Source organism: Elephas maximus, chromosome 19 (assembly GCF_024166365.1).
Source record: "Elephas maximus indicus isolate mEleMax1 chromosome 19, mEleMax1 primary haplotype, whole genome shotgun sequence".
Lineage (NCBI taxonomy): Eukaryota > Metazoa > Chordata > Mammalia > Proboscidea > Elephantidae > Elephas > Elephas maximus.
This window is the reverse complement of record NC_064837.1, coordinates 57,830,153-57,843,453: the sequence shown is the minus strand read 5'-3', so window position 1 is coordinate 57,843,453 and position 13,301 is coordinate 57,830,153. Positions and strand designations below refer to the sequence as shown.

The 13,301-nt window shown below is 37.2% G+C and overlaps 1 protein-coding gene across 13 annotated transcripts in view; it reads right to left on the bottom strand.

Annotated features, from left to right (window-relative positions):
* The window catches only part of CEP112 (centrosomal protein 112), a 470,205-nt gene that overhangs the window by 291,739 nt on the left and 165,165 nt on the right, over positions 1–13,301 (bottom strand). For all 13 annotated transcript variants that reach the window (XM_049859721.1, XM_049859720.1, XM_049859713.1 and 10 more), the window contains one exon: positions 11,326–11,461. In XM_049859721.1, coding sequence (XP_049715678.1) covers positions 11,326–11,461 — 136 coding nt within the window. The remainder of the gene's footprint in view (positions 1–11,325; positions 11,462–13,301) is intronic.

The following is a 13,301-nucleotide window of genomic DNA, read 5'->3' as shown; positions in this document are numbered from 1 at the left end:
TCACATGCAATAGTACCATGTTCTTCCTAACCCACACAAAATAGCTACCTATGGAACTGTGGAATAAATAAAATGAACAAATAAAATTTTAAAAATCTAACTTTTTACCGCCTAGAAAATTAGATAAATCATTGTCCTTGCTCTCATCAGATGCTTTTATACATGACAGAAAAGAGATGTTTTTATATACACTGTTGGAAAAAGTTCTTCATGTTAATACGATGAAAATGGCACCTTTTGTTCAATGTAGTACAGTATTTAATTTGTCTTCCTACCCACAGACTGAACATTTTAATTTAGGAAAAATTTTTTTTTTCTGATGCAATTGTTAGTTAGTGTGACAAGAGCTCTACCACTGGCAACTATATTACTTATTATTCTGCTTCACTGAGATGTTGAGATATTTCTTCTTTTCAACTTATACACAATACCCTCTTTCAGGTTACTTTTCAGTAACTCTAAGATTATTTAAAACAAGAATATTTGGGGAAATTAACCATGAAAAATGATTCCTTCAGAGTTTTGTGTTAAATTTGAAAAAACATTCAAATGCATTTATTCAAACATGATTAAGCGTTAAGATTTTGGGAGCAAAGACATCCTTTGCAAGGCTGCCAGTTTCACAGGATGAGAAGACCTAAAAACATATTACCACCCATACTGCTGTCTAAGAAGGCCTTTCCATTTCTGGTTCTCACACTAATGTCTGAGGTATGTAGATTATGGCATCATATTTGGCAACTAAGTATTTCTTTGTTAAATATCAAGAATCAAAATCCTGAAAATAATAAGTCATCAGCTTCCAAATTCAATGATCAGAGCTCTAAGATTATTGATCCATAAATAATCAGTACTGTGGTCAAGAACAAGTTCACTAAGGAATTATTAAAGGAAGCAGAGTTAAGCCCACTTTGCTTTGTTTTGTTTCTAGCTGAAGACTTAGGTTTCAAGTGGAAACAAATATTTCTTTTTAAAAAAGTTAGCTATGTTCCTCCCCTCAAGCCCTTGGGAAAAGAAAACTAGATAGGATTTTACAATAGTAAGCCAAAAAAAAAAAAAAATTCTTTTTTAATAAAGGGAAATAAAGTCTTCAAAAATGTAATATGTCATTTAGTACCCTTAAACTATAATTAACAAGACAGGGTGACTACACAGGAAGTTTACATGATACTCTTGAAGACACAAGAATTCTGCTGGTGACCCTCAAATCTCAATTCTTACCCAAGTTTCAGTCTTCAACTTTCAACCATTGAGGAAAACTCACATCCTTACCTATAGTAACAGCTTTCTCTTCCACCTCCGCACACACCACCAGCACATCCACTCTATTTTCTTCTTCCTACACTCCAGTCTCCAACTTCCAACTATTTGGGGAAAACTCCAGTCTTACCTACAGTAATAGCCTGGCTGTGCCCCCACCTCAGCTTATACCACCACCAAACTCACACTCTGGTGTGGCATAGTGGTTAAGAGCTTGGCTGCTAACCAAAAAGTCGGCAGTTCAAATCCACCAAGCCACTCCTTGGAAACCCTGTGGGGCAGTTCTACTCTGTCTTATGGGTCGCTGTGAGTCAGAACCAACTAGACGGCATCTAACACCACCATCACCCACTCCATTTTCTTATCTCCTCTCACCTCTTTGGGTTTGATAATGGTGCCACTATCATCCCAATTACCTAGACCTGCAAACTGATATTATCTTTCATTTTTCTACAGTCAACACCAATTCAATTACTGTGTCAGATCAATTTTTTGAAATGTCTCACATCTATCTGTCTTTATCTGTACTGCCACCACCATAGGGAAAGTTTTATTGTAAACTGTCAGCTACATTCAAGAGTTCCAAGGGTCTCTCCCCTTCAATGCTTTTCACATTAGACCTCAACCAAGAGATTCGTTAAAAAAAAAAAAACAAACCCAGTGCCGTCGAGTCAATTCCGACTCATAGCAACCCTACAGGACAGAGTAGAACTGCCCCATAGAGTTTCTAAGGAGCGCCTGGCGGATTCGAATTGTTGACCCTTTGGTTAGCAGCCGTAGCACTTAACCACTACGCCACCAGGGTTTCCAGAGATTCCTTAGTCTGTCCTTAATAATCTAATCACGTCTTCTTACACTCCAGTAATCTTTGCATTTCCCAAACAGGTCATGGCTCTTCCTGATGCTGTTATAACTTTTGCTCTTCAAACCATCTGGAAAGCCCCTTTATTATTATTATTATTTTTTTTCCCCCCTCATCCAAATAGTCAGTCTTCTCCTTCTCACTGAGGTGTTCTTTAATCTCACAAGTGACATAAATATCTTCATTCTCTCTACCCTCTAAGACTTAGTATCTTTATTCTTCCTAGCACATTGTGTTTTTCTCGATAGTATGTGTTTCAAATGTGTAAGCTGTGTTTATTCATTTAGATCTTGAGCTCCTAAATAAAAGGAACCATGACCTGTAATTTTTTCTTTTGTATCTTAATTATTAACTAAATGGCATGGCTTACAGAATAAATTTTTTTTTTTATATATTCTCACAGGATAAATGGAAGTGTAGGAGAAAGATAAAAGGGTAGAAAAAAGTGAAGGTAAGTCAAGGAGAGAGGACCTGGTTCCTTTTGTACTTTTAAGACAAATCCTATAAAGGTGGTATGATCATTAAGGTTGTGTGTCCACTTGGCAGGGCCATGATTCTGGGTGGTTCAGCAGTTATGATGTAGTCTGGCAGTAGTAAGATGATGTGATCACTTCTATGATGAGATCTGATATAATGTGATCACCTCCATGATGGGATCTGCTGTGAGTAGTAGGGGTATTTCCTCGGGGGTGTGACCTGTGTTGAATATAAGTGGAATTTCTGGCAAGCCTCCTCGCTTTTGATTGTTTTGGATCCTGCAGCTGGCTCCTGTTCCTCTGGCCTCCAGTTCTTGGGACCTGAGCTAGCAGCTTACCTGCCATCTTGCCTGCCAGTCTTCAGATTCGTCAGTCTTTGCAGCCTGTGAGCAAGAGTCCTGCTGTCTGACCAGCCGATCTCGGGTTGGCCAGCCCCTGTCGCTACATGAATTAGGAGAAGCCTCCTGCTTGACCCGTGGACTTATAACGTTCCAGCCTGTACAACCATGTGAGTCATTTCCTTGATATAAATCTTCTCTCTATATATTTATATGCTTTACTGGTTTTGTTTCTCTAGAGAACGCAGCCTAAGACAGTCGGTTTTTGGCTCTCATTTTACTTCAGTCCAGGGTAAAGTATTAAAAATAAAGATTAAATATTAAAAGTTAAATAATAAAACATTAATATTAAATAAAATTACGAGCCTGATGTACTCAAAGTTGGTTTTTAGATCAAAGTGTTTTCTATAATAAAAACAGAAAATCAACAATAACTTAAAGCACATGAAAAGACTTTTTTTTTCTTTCTTTATTGTGCTTTAAGTGAAAGTTGACAATGCAAGTCAGTTTATCATACAAAAACTTATACACACATTGTTAGGTGACCCTAGTTGCTCTCCTTATGATGTGATAACACCCTCCTTCTCTTTACCCTGTATTTTCCATGCTCCTGTCCCCCTCTGCCTTCTCATCTCACCTCCAGACAGGAGCTGCACACACAGTTTCATGTGTCTACTTAAGCTAAGAAGCACTTTCCTCACCAGTATCATTTTATGTCTGATAGTCCAGTCTAACCTTTGTCTGAAGAATTGGCTTCAGGAATGGTTTTAGTTTTGGGCTAACAGAGAATCCAGAGGCCATGTCCTCTGGGGTCCCTCCAGTCTCAGTCAGACCATTAAGTCTGGTCTTTTTACTAGAATTTAAGCTCTGCATCCCACTTTTCTCCTGCTCCATCGGGGATTCTCTGTTGTGTTCCCTGTTGGGGCAGTTGCTGGTGGTAGCTGGGCACCATCTAGTTCTTCCAGTATGAGAAGACTTTATATACGTACACATTAAGGAAAACTCAAATTAAATAACAATTAGTTTTATAAGAAAAAGAAATACATGTTATTTAAGATTATACTGACCGAAAATGCCAGACCCCACTCCATTCTTCTTCCACAATTTAAAAGATACTCAAAAAACAAGTTATGTAAAATGGTCAAAGTTTTTAGAAAAACTCAAGGTTCTTGGTTGCCATAGATACAAAAGAATCTGCTTCATCATGGATCATTCCATATTCTACTCAACTTCAAGTAAAAAAAAAATTTAAAAATCTCCTTCACTGTGTAATTCTAGCTTCAAAAGAACTTGAGAGCAAAATTTGGTGACCAAATCAGGAACGGAAAAGGGCATGAGTATATTTATATGACTATGTGTATTTAAAGAAATAAGAAAGAGAGGTAAAGAAGGGTTTTAGATTTTCCTTATATGGTGCCTTAGGCATTACTTTTAGCTACATGTGAGAGAAATCCCAAGTATCTGTAGCTTAAACGACACAGGTCTTTATTTTTTACCCCCTGTAACAAAAAAATTCAGAAGTAGGCTGCCGCATCAGTAGCTCAAAGAGGTTAGCATTAAGGTCTCTGCAATTTGACCTTTCCCTAATGGTTGCAAATGGCTTCTGCAGCTCTGAACATCTGGAATGGGGAAAAGGGAAAAGGGTAAAGGGTAAAAAGGTAAGGTCAAAGGGTACATGTCAGCTGAGGCAAACTCCGTTTTAAGGGGCTTTCCTAAAAGTTCCTGCCAATAGCAAGCAAATCAATTATGCTGTTTGTATTTCATTGGCTAGAACTACGCTAAATGGCCAGGTCCATCTCCAAGGTAAGAGATTGTAGTTTTAAAACTAGATCTAAAAAACTGCTAGAGCTAATAAAATAAGTGAGAAAATTGCAAGATAAAAATCAACACACAAAAATCAGCTGTAATTCTGTTCACTAGCAATGGACAATCCATTAAGAAAATAATTAATTTACAATAGCACCTAAAATAGTAAAAAAACTTACAGATAAATTTATTTCTTGCACCAATGAGGCTCAAGACTTGTACACTGAAAACTATAAAACACTGAGGAAAAAAAAAATAAAGAATACCTAAATAAATGGAAAGACAGCCTGTGTTCAGGGATTAAAGGATTTAATATTGTTAAAATGACAATACCACCCAAGCAATCTTGACTTATTGCAATCCCTATCAAAATTCCAACAGTGGGTTTTTTTTTTTTACAGAAACAGAAAAAAATTTCCAAATTCATATAGAATTTCAAGGGATCCTGAATATCAAAAACAAACTTGCAAAAGAAGAACAGAATTGGAGGACTTACACTTCCCAATTTCAAAACTTACTATAAAACTACAGTAATCAAACAGTTTAGTACTGGCATAAGGATAGCCATGCAGACCAATGGAATAGAATTCAGAGTACAGATATAAACATCCACTGCTATGTTCAACTGATTTTCAACAAGGGGGCCAAGACCATTCACTGGGAAATGAACAGGCTCTTCAATAAATGTTGCTGGGGTAACAGGGCACTCGCATACAAAAAAATGAAGTTGGATCCTTATCATATACGAAAATTAACTCAAAATAAACCATATATGAAAATTAACTCAAAATAAACCAAAGACCTAAATTTATAAGCTAAAACTATAAAACTCTTAGAAGAAAACACAGAACGAAACATGGTCCGGTCCTATGCCATTCTCACAATCATTGTTATCCTCGAGCCGATTGTTGCAGCCACTAAGTCAATCCATCTAGTTGAGGGTCTACCTCTTTTTCACTGACCCTCTACCAAGCATGATGTCCTTCTCCAAGGACTGGTCCCTCCGGATAACATGTCCAAAGTACATGAGACAAAGTCTCGCCGCCCTCGCTTCTAAGGAGCATTTGGCTGTATTTCTTCCAAGATAGACTTGTCGGCTCTTCTGGCAGTCCATGGTACATTCGATGTTCTTCACCAACACCATAATTCAAATGCATCAATTCTTCTTCAGTCTCCCTTATTCACTGTCATATTTTTCCATGCATATAAGGCAACTGAAAATACCATGGCTTGGGTTAGGTGCACCTTAGTCCTCAAAGTGACATCTTTGCTTTAAACACTTGAAAGAGGTCCTTTGCAGCAGATTTGCCTGATACATAATTTGATTTCTTGACTGCTGTTTCAGCGGGCATTGATTGTAGACTGAAGTAAAGTAAAAATCTTGACAACTTCAATCTTTTCTCCATTTATCGTGATGTTGCTTATTGGTCCCATTGTGAGGATTTTTAATTTTATGTTGAGATGCATTCCGTACTGAAGACTGTGGTATTTGATCTTCATCAGTAAGTGCTTCGAGTCTTCTTCACTTTCAGCAAGCAAGATTGTGTCGTCTGCATAACGCAGGTTGTTAATGAGTTTTCCTCCAATCTTGATGCTACCTTCTTCATATAGTCCAGCTTTTTGGATTATTTGTTCAGCATACGGACTGAATAAATACAGTGAAAGGATACAACCCTGACGCATACCCTTCCTGATTTTAAACCACGCACTAACCCTTTGTTCTATTCAAACGACTGCCTCTTGGTCTATGTACAGGTTCCTCATGAGCACAATTAAGTGTTCTGAAATTCCCATTCTTTGTACTGTTATCCATAATTTGTTATGATTCACACAGTCAAAGGCTTTAAACAGTTAATAAAATGCAGGTAAACAGCTTTTTGTTATTCTCTGCTTTCAGCTAACATTATCTGACATCAGCAATGATATCTCTCATTCCATGCTCTCTTCTGAGTCTAGCTTGAATTTCTGGCAGTTCCCTGTTGATGTACTGCTGGAACCACTTTTGAATGATCTTCAACAAAATTTTACTTGCGTGTGGTATTAACGATATTGTTGGATAATTTCTCCATTTTGACATCACTTTTCTCTGGAATGAGCACATAAATGGATTTCTTCCAGTTGGTTGGTCTCATCCAAATTTCTTGCCATAGATGAGTGAGCACTTCCAGCCTTGCATCTGTTTGTTGAAACACCTCAACTGGTATTCTGCCAATTCCTGGAGCCTTGTTTTTCACCAGTGCCTTCTTCCTTCAGTACCATTGGTTCTTGATCATACGCTAGCTCCTGAAATGGCTGAACATCAACCAATTCTTTTTGGTAAAGTGACTCTGTGTATTTCTTCCATCTTCTCTTGATCCTTCCTGTCGTTCAATTTTTTGCCCACACAATCCTTCAATATGGCAACTCAAGGCTTGAATTTTTTCTTCAGCTCTTTCAGCTTAATAAATGCCTAGCGTGTTGTTTGCTTTCGTTTTCTAACTCCAGGACTTAGCACATATCATTATAATACTTTATTTTGTCTTCTCAAGCCACCCTTTGAAATCGTCCATTCAGCTTTTTTACTTCATCATTTCTTCTTTTCACTTTAGCTTCTTTACATTCAAGAACAAGTTTCAGACTCTCTTCTGACATTCATTTTAATCTTTTTTTTCTGTCTTTTTAATTATTTTTTTACTTCTCTTACCTTATATGTATGATGTCCTTGATATCCCACAACTCGTCTGGTCTTCAGTTACTAGTGTTCAACACATCTTATCTATTCTTGAGATGGTCTCTAAATTCAGGCGGGATATACTCAAGGTAGTACTTTGGCTCTCATGAACTTATTATAATTTTCTTCAGCTTCAACTTGAACATGTATATGAACAACTGATAATCTGTTTCACAGTTGGCCCCTGGCCTTGTTCTGAATGATGGTATTGAGCTTCTCCATTGTCTCTTTCCAAACATGAAGTCGATTTAATTCTTGTGTATTCCATCTGGCAAGGTTCACGTGTACAGTTGCCATTTATGTTGTTAAAAAAAAAGTATTTCCAATGAATAAGTTGTTGATCTTGCAAAATTCTATCATGCGATCTCCCCCATAATTTCTATCACCAAGGCCATATTTTCCAGCTATTGATCCTTCTTCTTTGTTTCTTTAGCATTCCAATCTCCAGGAATTATCAACACATCTTGACTGCATGTTTAATCAATTTCAGACTGCAGAAGTTGGTAAAAATCTTCAATTTCTTCATCTTTTGCACTAGTGGTTGGTACGTAAATTTGAATAGCAATCCTATTAACTGGTTTTCCTTGTAGGCATATGGACATTATCCAATCACTGGCAGCCTTGTATTTCAGGATACATCTCGAAATGCTCATTTTGATGATGAACGTGACACCATTCCTCTTCAATTTTTCACTTCTGGCATAGCTGACCGTATGACTGTCCAATTAAAAATGGCCAATATCAGTCCATTTCAACTCACTAATGTCTAGGATGTTGATCTTCAAGCGTTCCTTTTCATTTTTGACAACTTTCAATTTTCTTAGATTCATACTCCGTACATAGCACGTTCCAATTATTAATGGATGTCTTCAGGTGTTTCTTTTCATTTTGAGTCATGCCATATCAGCAAATGAAAAAGCTTTACTCCATCCATGTCATAAAGGTTGAGTCTACTTGGAGGAGACAGCTCTTCCCCAGTCATAATTTGAGTGCCTTCCAACCTGAGGGACTCATCTTCCGGCACAATATCAGTGTTCCACTGCTATCCATAAGGTTTTCACTGGTCAATTTTTTCAGAACTAGATTGCCATTTCCTTCTTCACAGTCTTAGTCTGGAAGTTCCACTGAAACCTGTCCACCATGGGTTTTTGAAATGCCAGTGGTATGACTTCAAGCATCACAGCAACACGCAAGCCACTACAGTATGACAAACTGACAGACGAGTAGTGAATGGAATATTACTTAGCCATAAAAAGGAATGAAGTTCTGATACATGCTACAACATGGATGAGCCTTGAAAACATTATGCTGAGTGAAATAAGCAGACACAAAAGGTCAAATATGGTATGATACCACATACATGAAATATACAGAATAGGCAAATTCATAGAGACAGGAACTAGACTAGAAGTTACCATGGATTGGAAGTAGTGGAGTGATGAGGAGTTATTGATTAAGGGATACAGAGTTTCTGGTTGGAGTGATGAAAAGTTTTTGTAAATAGATAGTGGTGATTGTTGCACAACATTAGGGATATAATTAAAGCCACTGAACTGTGTACTTCAAAATGGTTAAAACGGCAAATTTTATGTTACATATATTTTACCAAAAAACAAAAAAAAAGAGGAACTGGCTTTGGAAATGGGATGAATAGCTTCAAATCTCAGGTTGCTCAAATGCTAGCTACTGGAACTTATAGCCAAGCAGTTTCAATTGTGCTGAGAGCCAGAATCAACCCCACTAATCAACAGCAGTAGTTTTCAGAACTTAGTTTTCATGGCAAACCAGGGGCTTTTCCAGTTTTAACAATACCACACAGGTGATAATTTTAAAAAGGATAGCATTCAATACCAGAGGACACTATTTAGCAGCAACTACCATTTAATGGGAGACCCTTGTGGCGTAGTGGTTAAGTGCTACAGCTGCTAACCAAAAGGTGGGCAGTTTGAATCTACCAGGCGCTCCTTGGAAACCCTGTGGGGCAGTTCTACCCTGTCCTGTAGGGTCGCTATGAGTCAGAATTGACTCGGTGGCAGCGGGTTTTGGACCATTTAATGGGAAACCCTGGTGGCATAGTGGTTAAGTGCTACGGCTGCTAACCAAAAGGTTGGCAATTTGAATCCACCAGAAAAAACAAACTAGAAAAGTCAAGTTACTAGTGAAAACCCCCAAAAGAACTACTTACCTGACATTTATACAGTCAGTTTACAAGATTAAAAAGTATCATTTCAGAATTAAACTGCCACTAGTTCAAAGCACCTGTCTTTTTCAGTCATTTATATGCTTCACAGAGAATAGGCAAATACAGAAGATTATTTATTTTACAAACATGAACATATACATACATATGTAGAAATAATACTAATAATAGTAATGTACTCCCATAATTAAAAAATATGTATTTCACACAGCTAATTACTGAAAGCTAACACCAACAACGGATTCTCCACTGGAGTAAAAATTAGACTAAGGTGTTATTACTTAAGCAATCATAAATGAGATTTTAAAAAGCACTTCAAAGTGAAACAAACAGTGTGAAGCATTTTTTTTTTTTTTAAGTTTAAGTCTGTTCTATTTTCTCTCCTGGGCCTCATTTTTGAAACAGCAATTCACTTTCAAAAACAAACTCAGAGTTTTTTGTTTTTTGTTTATTTTTAACTGAAAATCCTATTGTCTGCTACCTACAGCAGTTTCCAAATGGAAAAAGATGCCCTACAGCTTGGCTGCTTATATATAAAAGATTTCTGTAGGCAGAGAAAAGAGCAGTTCAAAACAACAATTAAAAAAAGGAAGACTGTTCAAAATATAAACTCTGGAAAAACCTAAAAACACTATGATGTTCCGAACAATGCATATACTGATTTTCTTTTAGAATTTGAGCTATGTGCTCAAATATATAGCTGCATATAACACTATGCAGTTCCACTGCACTGCTGGACCAGATATGGACATATAAATCCATATAAAAATATAAAACAGACTGAAAACAAAGACACTAAATTAATTGTAGTCGTTTTCTCAGAGGTGGAGGGAAAAGAGTTTTGGGATTAGACATAAACAGCAAAGCAAACACCAACTTTGCCTGCAATGTTTTAGCTTAAATAAACAAAGTATGAACAATTGCTCATTCTTCCTGATGGGTACATGTTTGTAATAATTCCCTTGATTTTTTACAATTTTTTCTCTCAAAATTAAAAAACTACACTACTTAATCTATACAAGAATCAAAGACAGCCCCTGTCCTCCTGAACTGCCAGTTGAGAATAATGCACTGTAACTGATCAATGAAACAACATTTATGGAATATTAACAAACACAGACCTGGTAAACATGAGCCCTTACACTATGGAAACAGATTGCTCACGGGATTTTACTTGTAGGCAGATCCATCCTCTCAAAGCCAGATCATTCTCGCCATCCTTACACTTGTAGATACCCATTGCCACTGAGTTGCTTCCAACTCATAGTGACCCTATAGGACAGAGTAGAACTGCCCCATAGGATTTCCAAGGAGCAGCTGGTGGATTCGAACTGCCGATCTTCTGGTTGGCAACCAAACTCTTAACTAACCACAGTGCCATCAGGGCTCCACATTTGTGGATAAACATTTTCAACTGATCAGTTTGGCATAGCTTTAAGGATGAACAAAGGATAATATGATTTTCTTATTTTGAATCTTTGACCCTATTATGTGACTAATTTTGATAAAGATTTTTTAAGGCAAAATATGTTCCTGTCATATTTAAGATTAGAACAGGATTTTCTACTCTGTCCTATGGGGTCGCTATGAGTCAGAACTGACTCAACGGCACTGGGTGGGTTTTCTTACTGACAGAGTAGCTTTCAAAAAGGATGGTGTGGAGGCGTCCTTACCTGCTCTTTCATTTCGGCATAGACTTTCTCCGAGTTCAGTTCCACCTGCCTCTTAAACTCTTCCAGAGCAGCATCTGCCTGCTGGGCCTGCAACCTCTGAACTTCAGTCACACGAGTTAGCTGCTCCTCTTTTTCCCTAGAAAAGTTCAGAAAAGCCGCAGAGTTCAAATATAAAATGGAAGAATTAGGCTTGGATAAAAGAATATTTAGCTTCTCCAAGTAAAATTCAGATTTCAGTTTCTTGATCCAGTTCCTAGAAAACTTTTCTTTAAAAAGTTGACAATAAAACAATTTGTCACAAAAGAAAAAAAAAAAAAATCTATGTCCTGATGAGGGTACCATTACTTATAAAAATTTCCCTAAAACAAAATTGTTTATGACCATGTACCTCTATCAGCCGGTGAACAGATAAACAAGGCATGATACATCCATACAGCAGAATATTATTTGGTTAAAAGAGAAATGACGTTCTAATACATGTTACCACATAGATGAACATTATGCTAAGTGAAACAAGTCAGTCACAAAATACCATATGTTCTATGGTTCAATTCTTAGGAAATGTCCAGAATAGGTAAATCCCAAGAAAGCAAGTAGATTTCCAAGTTCTGGGGGAAGGAGGAATAGGGAGCGACTGCTAATGGTACAGTTTCTTTCTGGGATGATAAAAATGTTCTGGAATTAGTGGCGATTGCATAGTCATGTGAATATACTAAAAACTATATTTTTAAAAGTGTGAATTTTATGGTATGTGAAATTATAACTTGATTTAAAAAACCCATTACTAATGGAAATATCCCATATGCATGTCAACTGAGCAGGTGACCTGCAAGGGAAGAAGAAACAGAGCAACATGATGGCCTGATATAATTCCAATTGCCCTCCTGAAGACTTGCCGAAAAGGACTAATAACCATCTCATTTCTTCAAACTGAAACTGAAATTATATAGTCAAAAGACTCCAAAACATGAGAAATCTTTCCATATTGATAGAAGGAAACAAAAACTTTAAGCTTATAAATATGTGTTGTTATGGTTATGTGCCATTGAGTTGGTTCCAACTCATAGCAACTCTATGTACAACAGAACGAAACTCTACCCAGTCCTGCACCATCCTCACAATCGTTGCTATGTTTGAGCCCATTGTTGCAGTCATTGTGTCAATCCATCTCTTCTAGAGTCTTCCTTTTTTTTATTGACCCTCTATTTTACCAAGCATGATATCCTTCTCCAGAAACTGTTCCCTCCTGATAATGTGTCCAAAGAAAGCTCCTCACTTCCAAGGAGCCTCATGGCTATAAAAAAAAAAAAAAAATACTTCTCCCAAAAGAGGTTTATTCGTTCTTCTGACAGTCTATGGCATATTCAACATTCTTCACCAACGCCATAATTCAAAGGCATCAATTCTTCTTCAGTCTTCTTACTTATTGTCCAGCTTTCACATGCACATGAGGAGACTGAAAATACCATGGATTGGGTCGAGTGCATCTCAGACATGAAAGTGACATCTTTGTTTTTTAACACAGATGTCACCTTTGCAGCAGATACACCCAGTGCAATACATCATTCAATTGCTTGACTGCTGTTTCCATGGGCACTGGCTGTTGATCCAAGTAAAAGGAAATTCTTGACAACTTCAGTATTTTCTCCGTTCATCATGACGTTGCTATTGGCCCAGTTATGAGGATTTTTGTTTTTTTCATGCTGACATGTAACACATACTGAAGATTGCAGTCTTTGATCTTCATCAATAAGTGCTTCAAGTCTTCTTCGGTTTCAGCAAGCAAGGTTGTATCATCTGCATATCAAAGGTTGTTAATGACTCTCCAATTCTGATGCCAAGTTCTTCTTCAGATAGTCCAGTTTCTCAGATTAATTGCTCAGCATACAGCTTGAATCAGTACTGTGAAAGGATACAACCCTGACGCACATGTTTTCCAACTTTAAACCATGCAGTATCCCCTTGTTCTGTTAGAA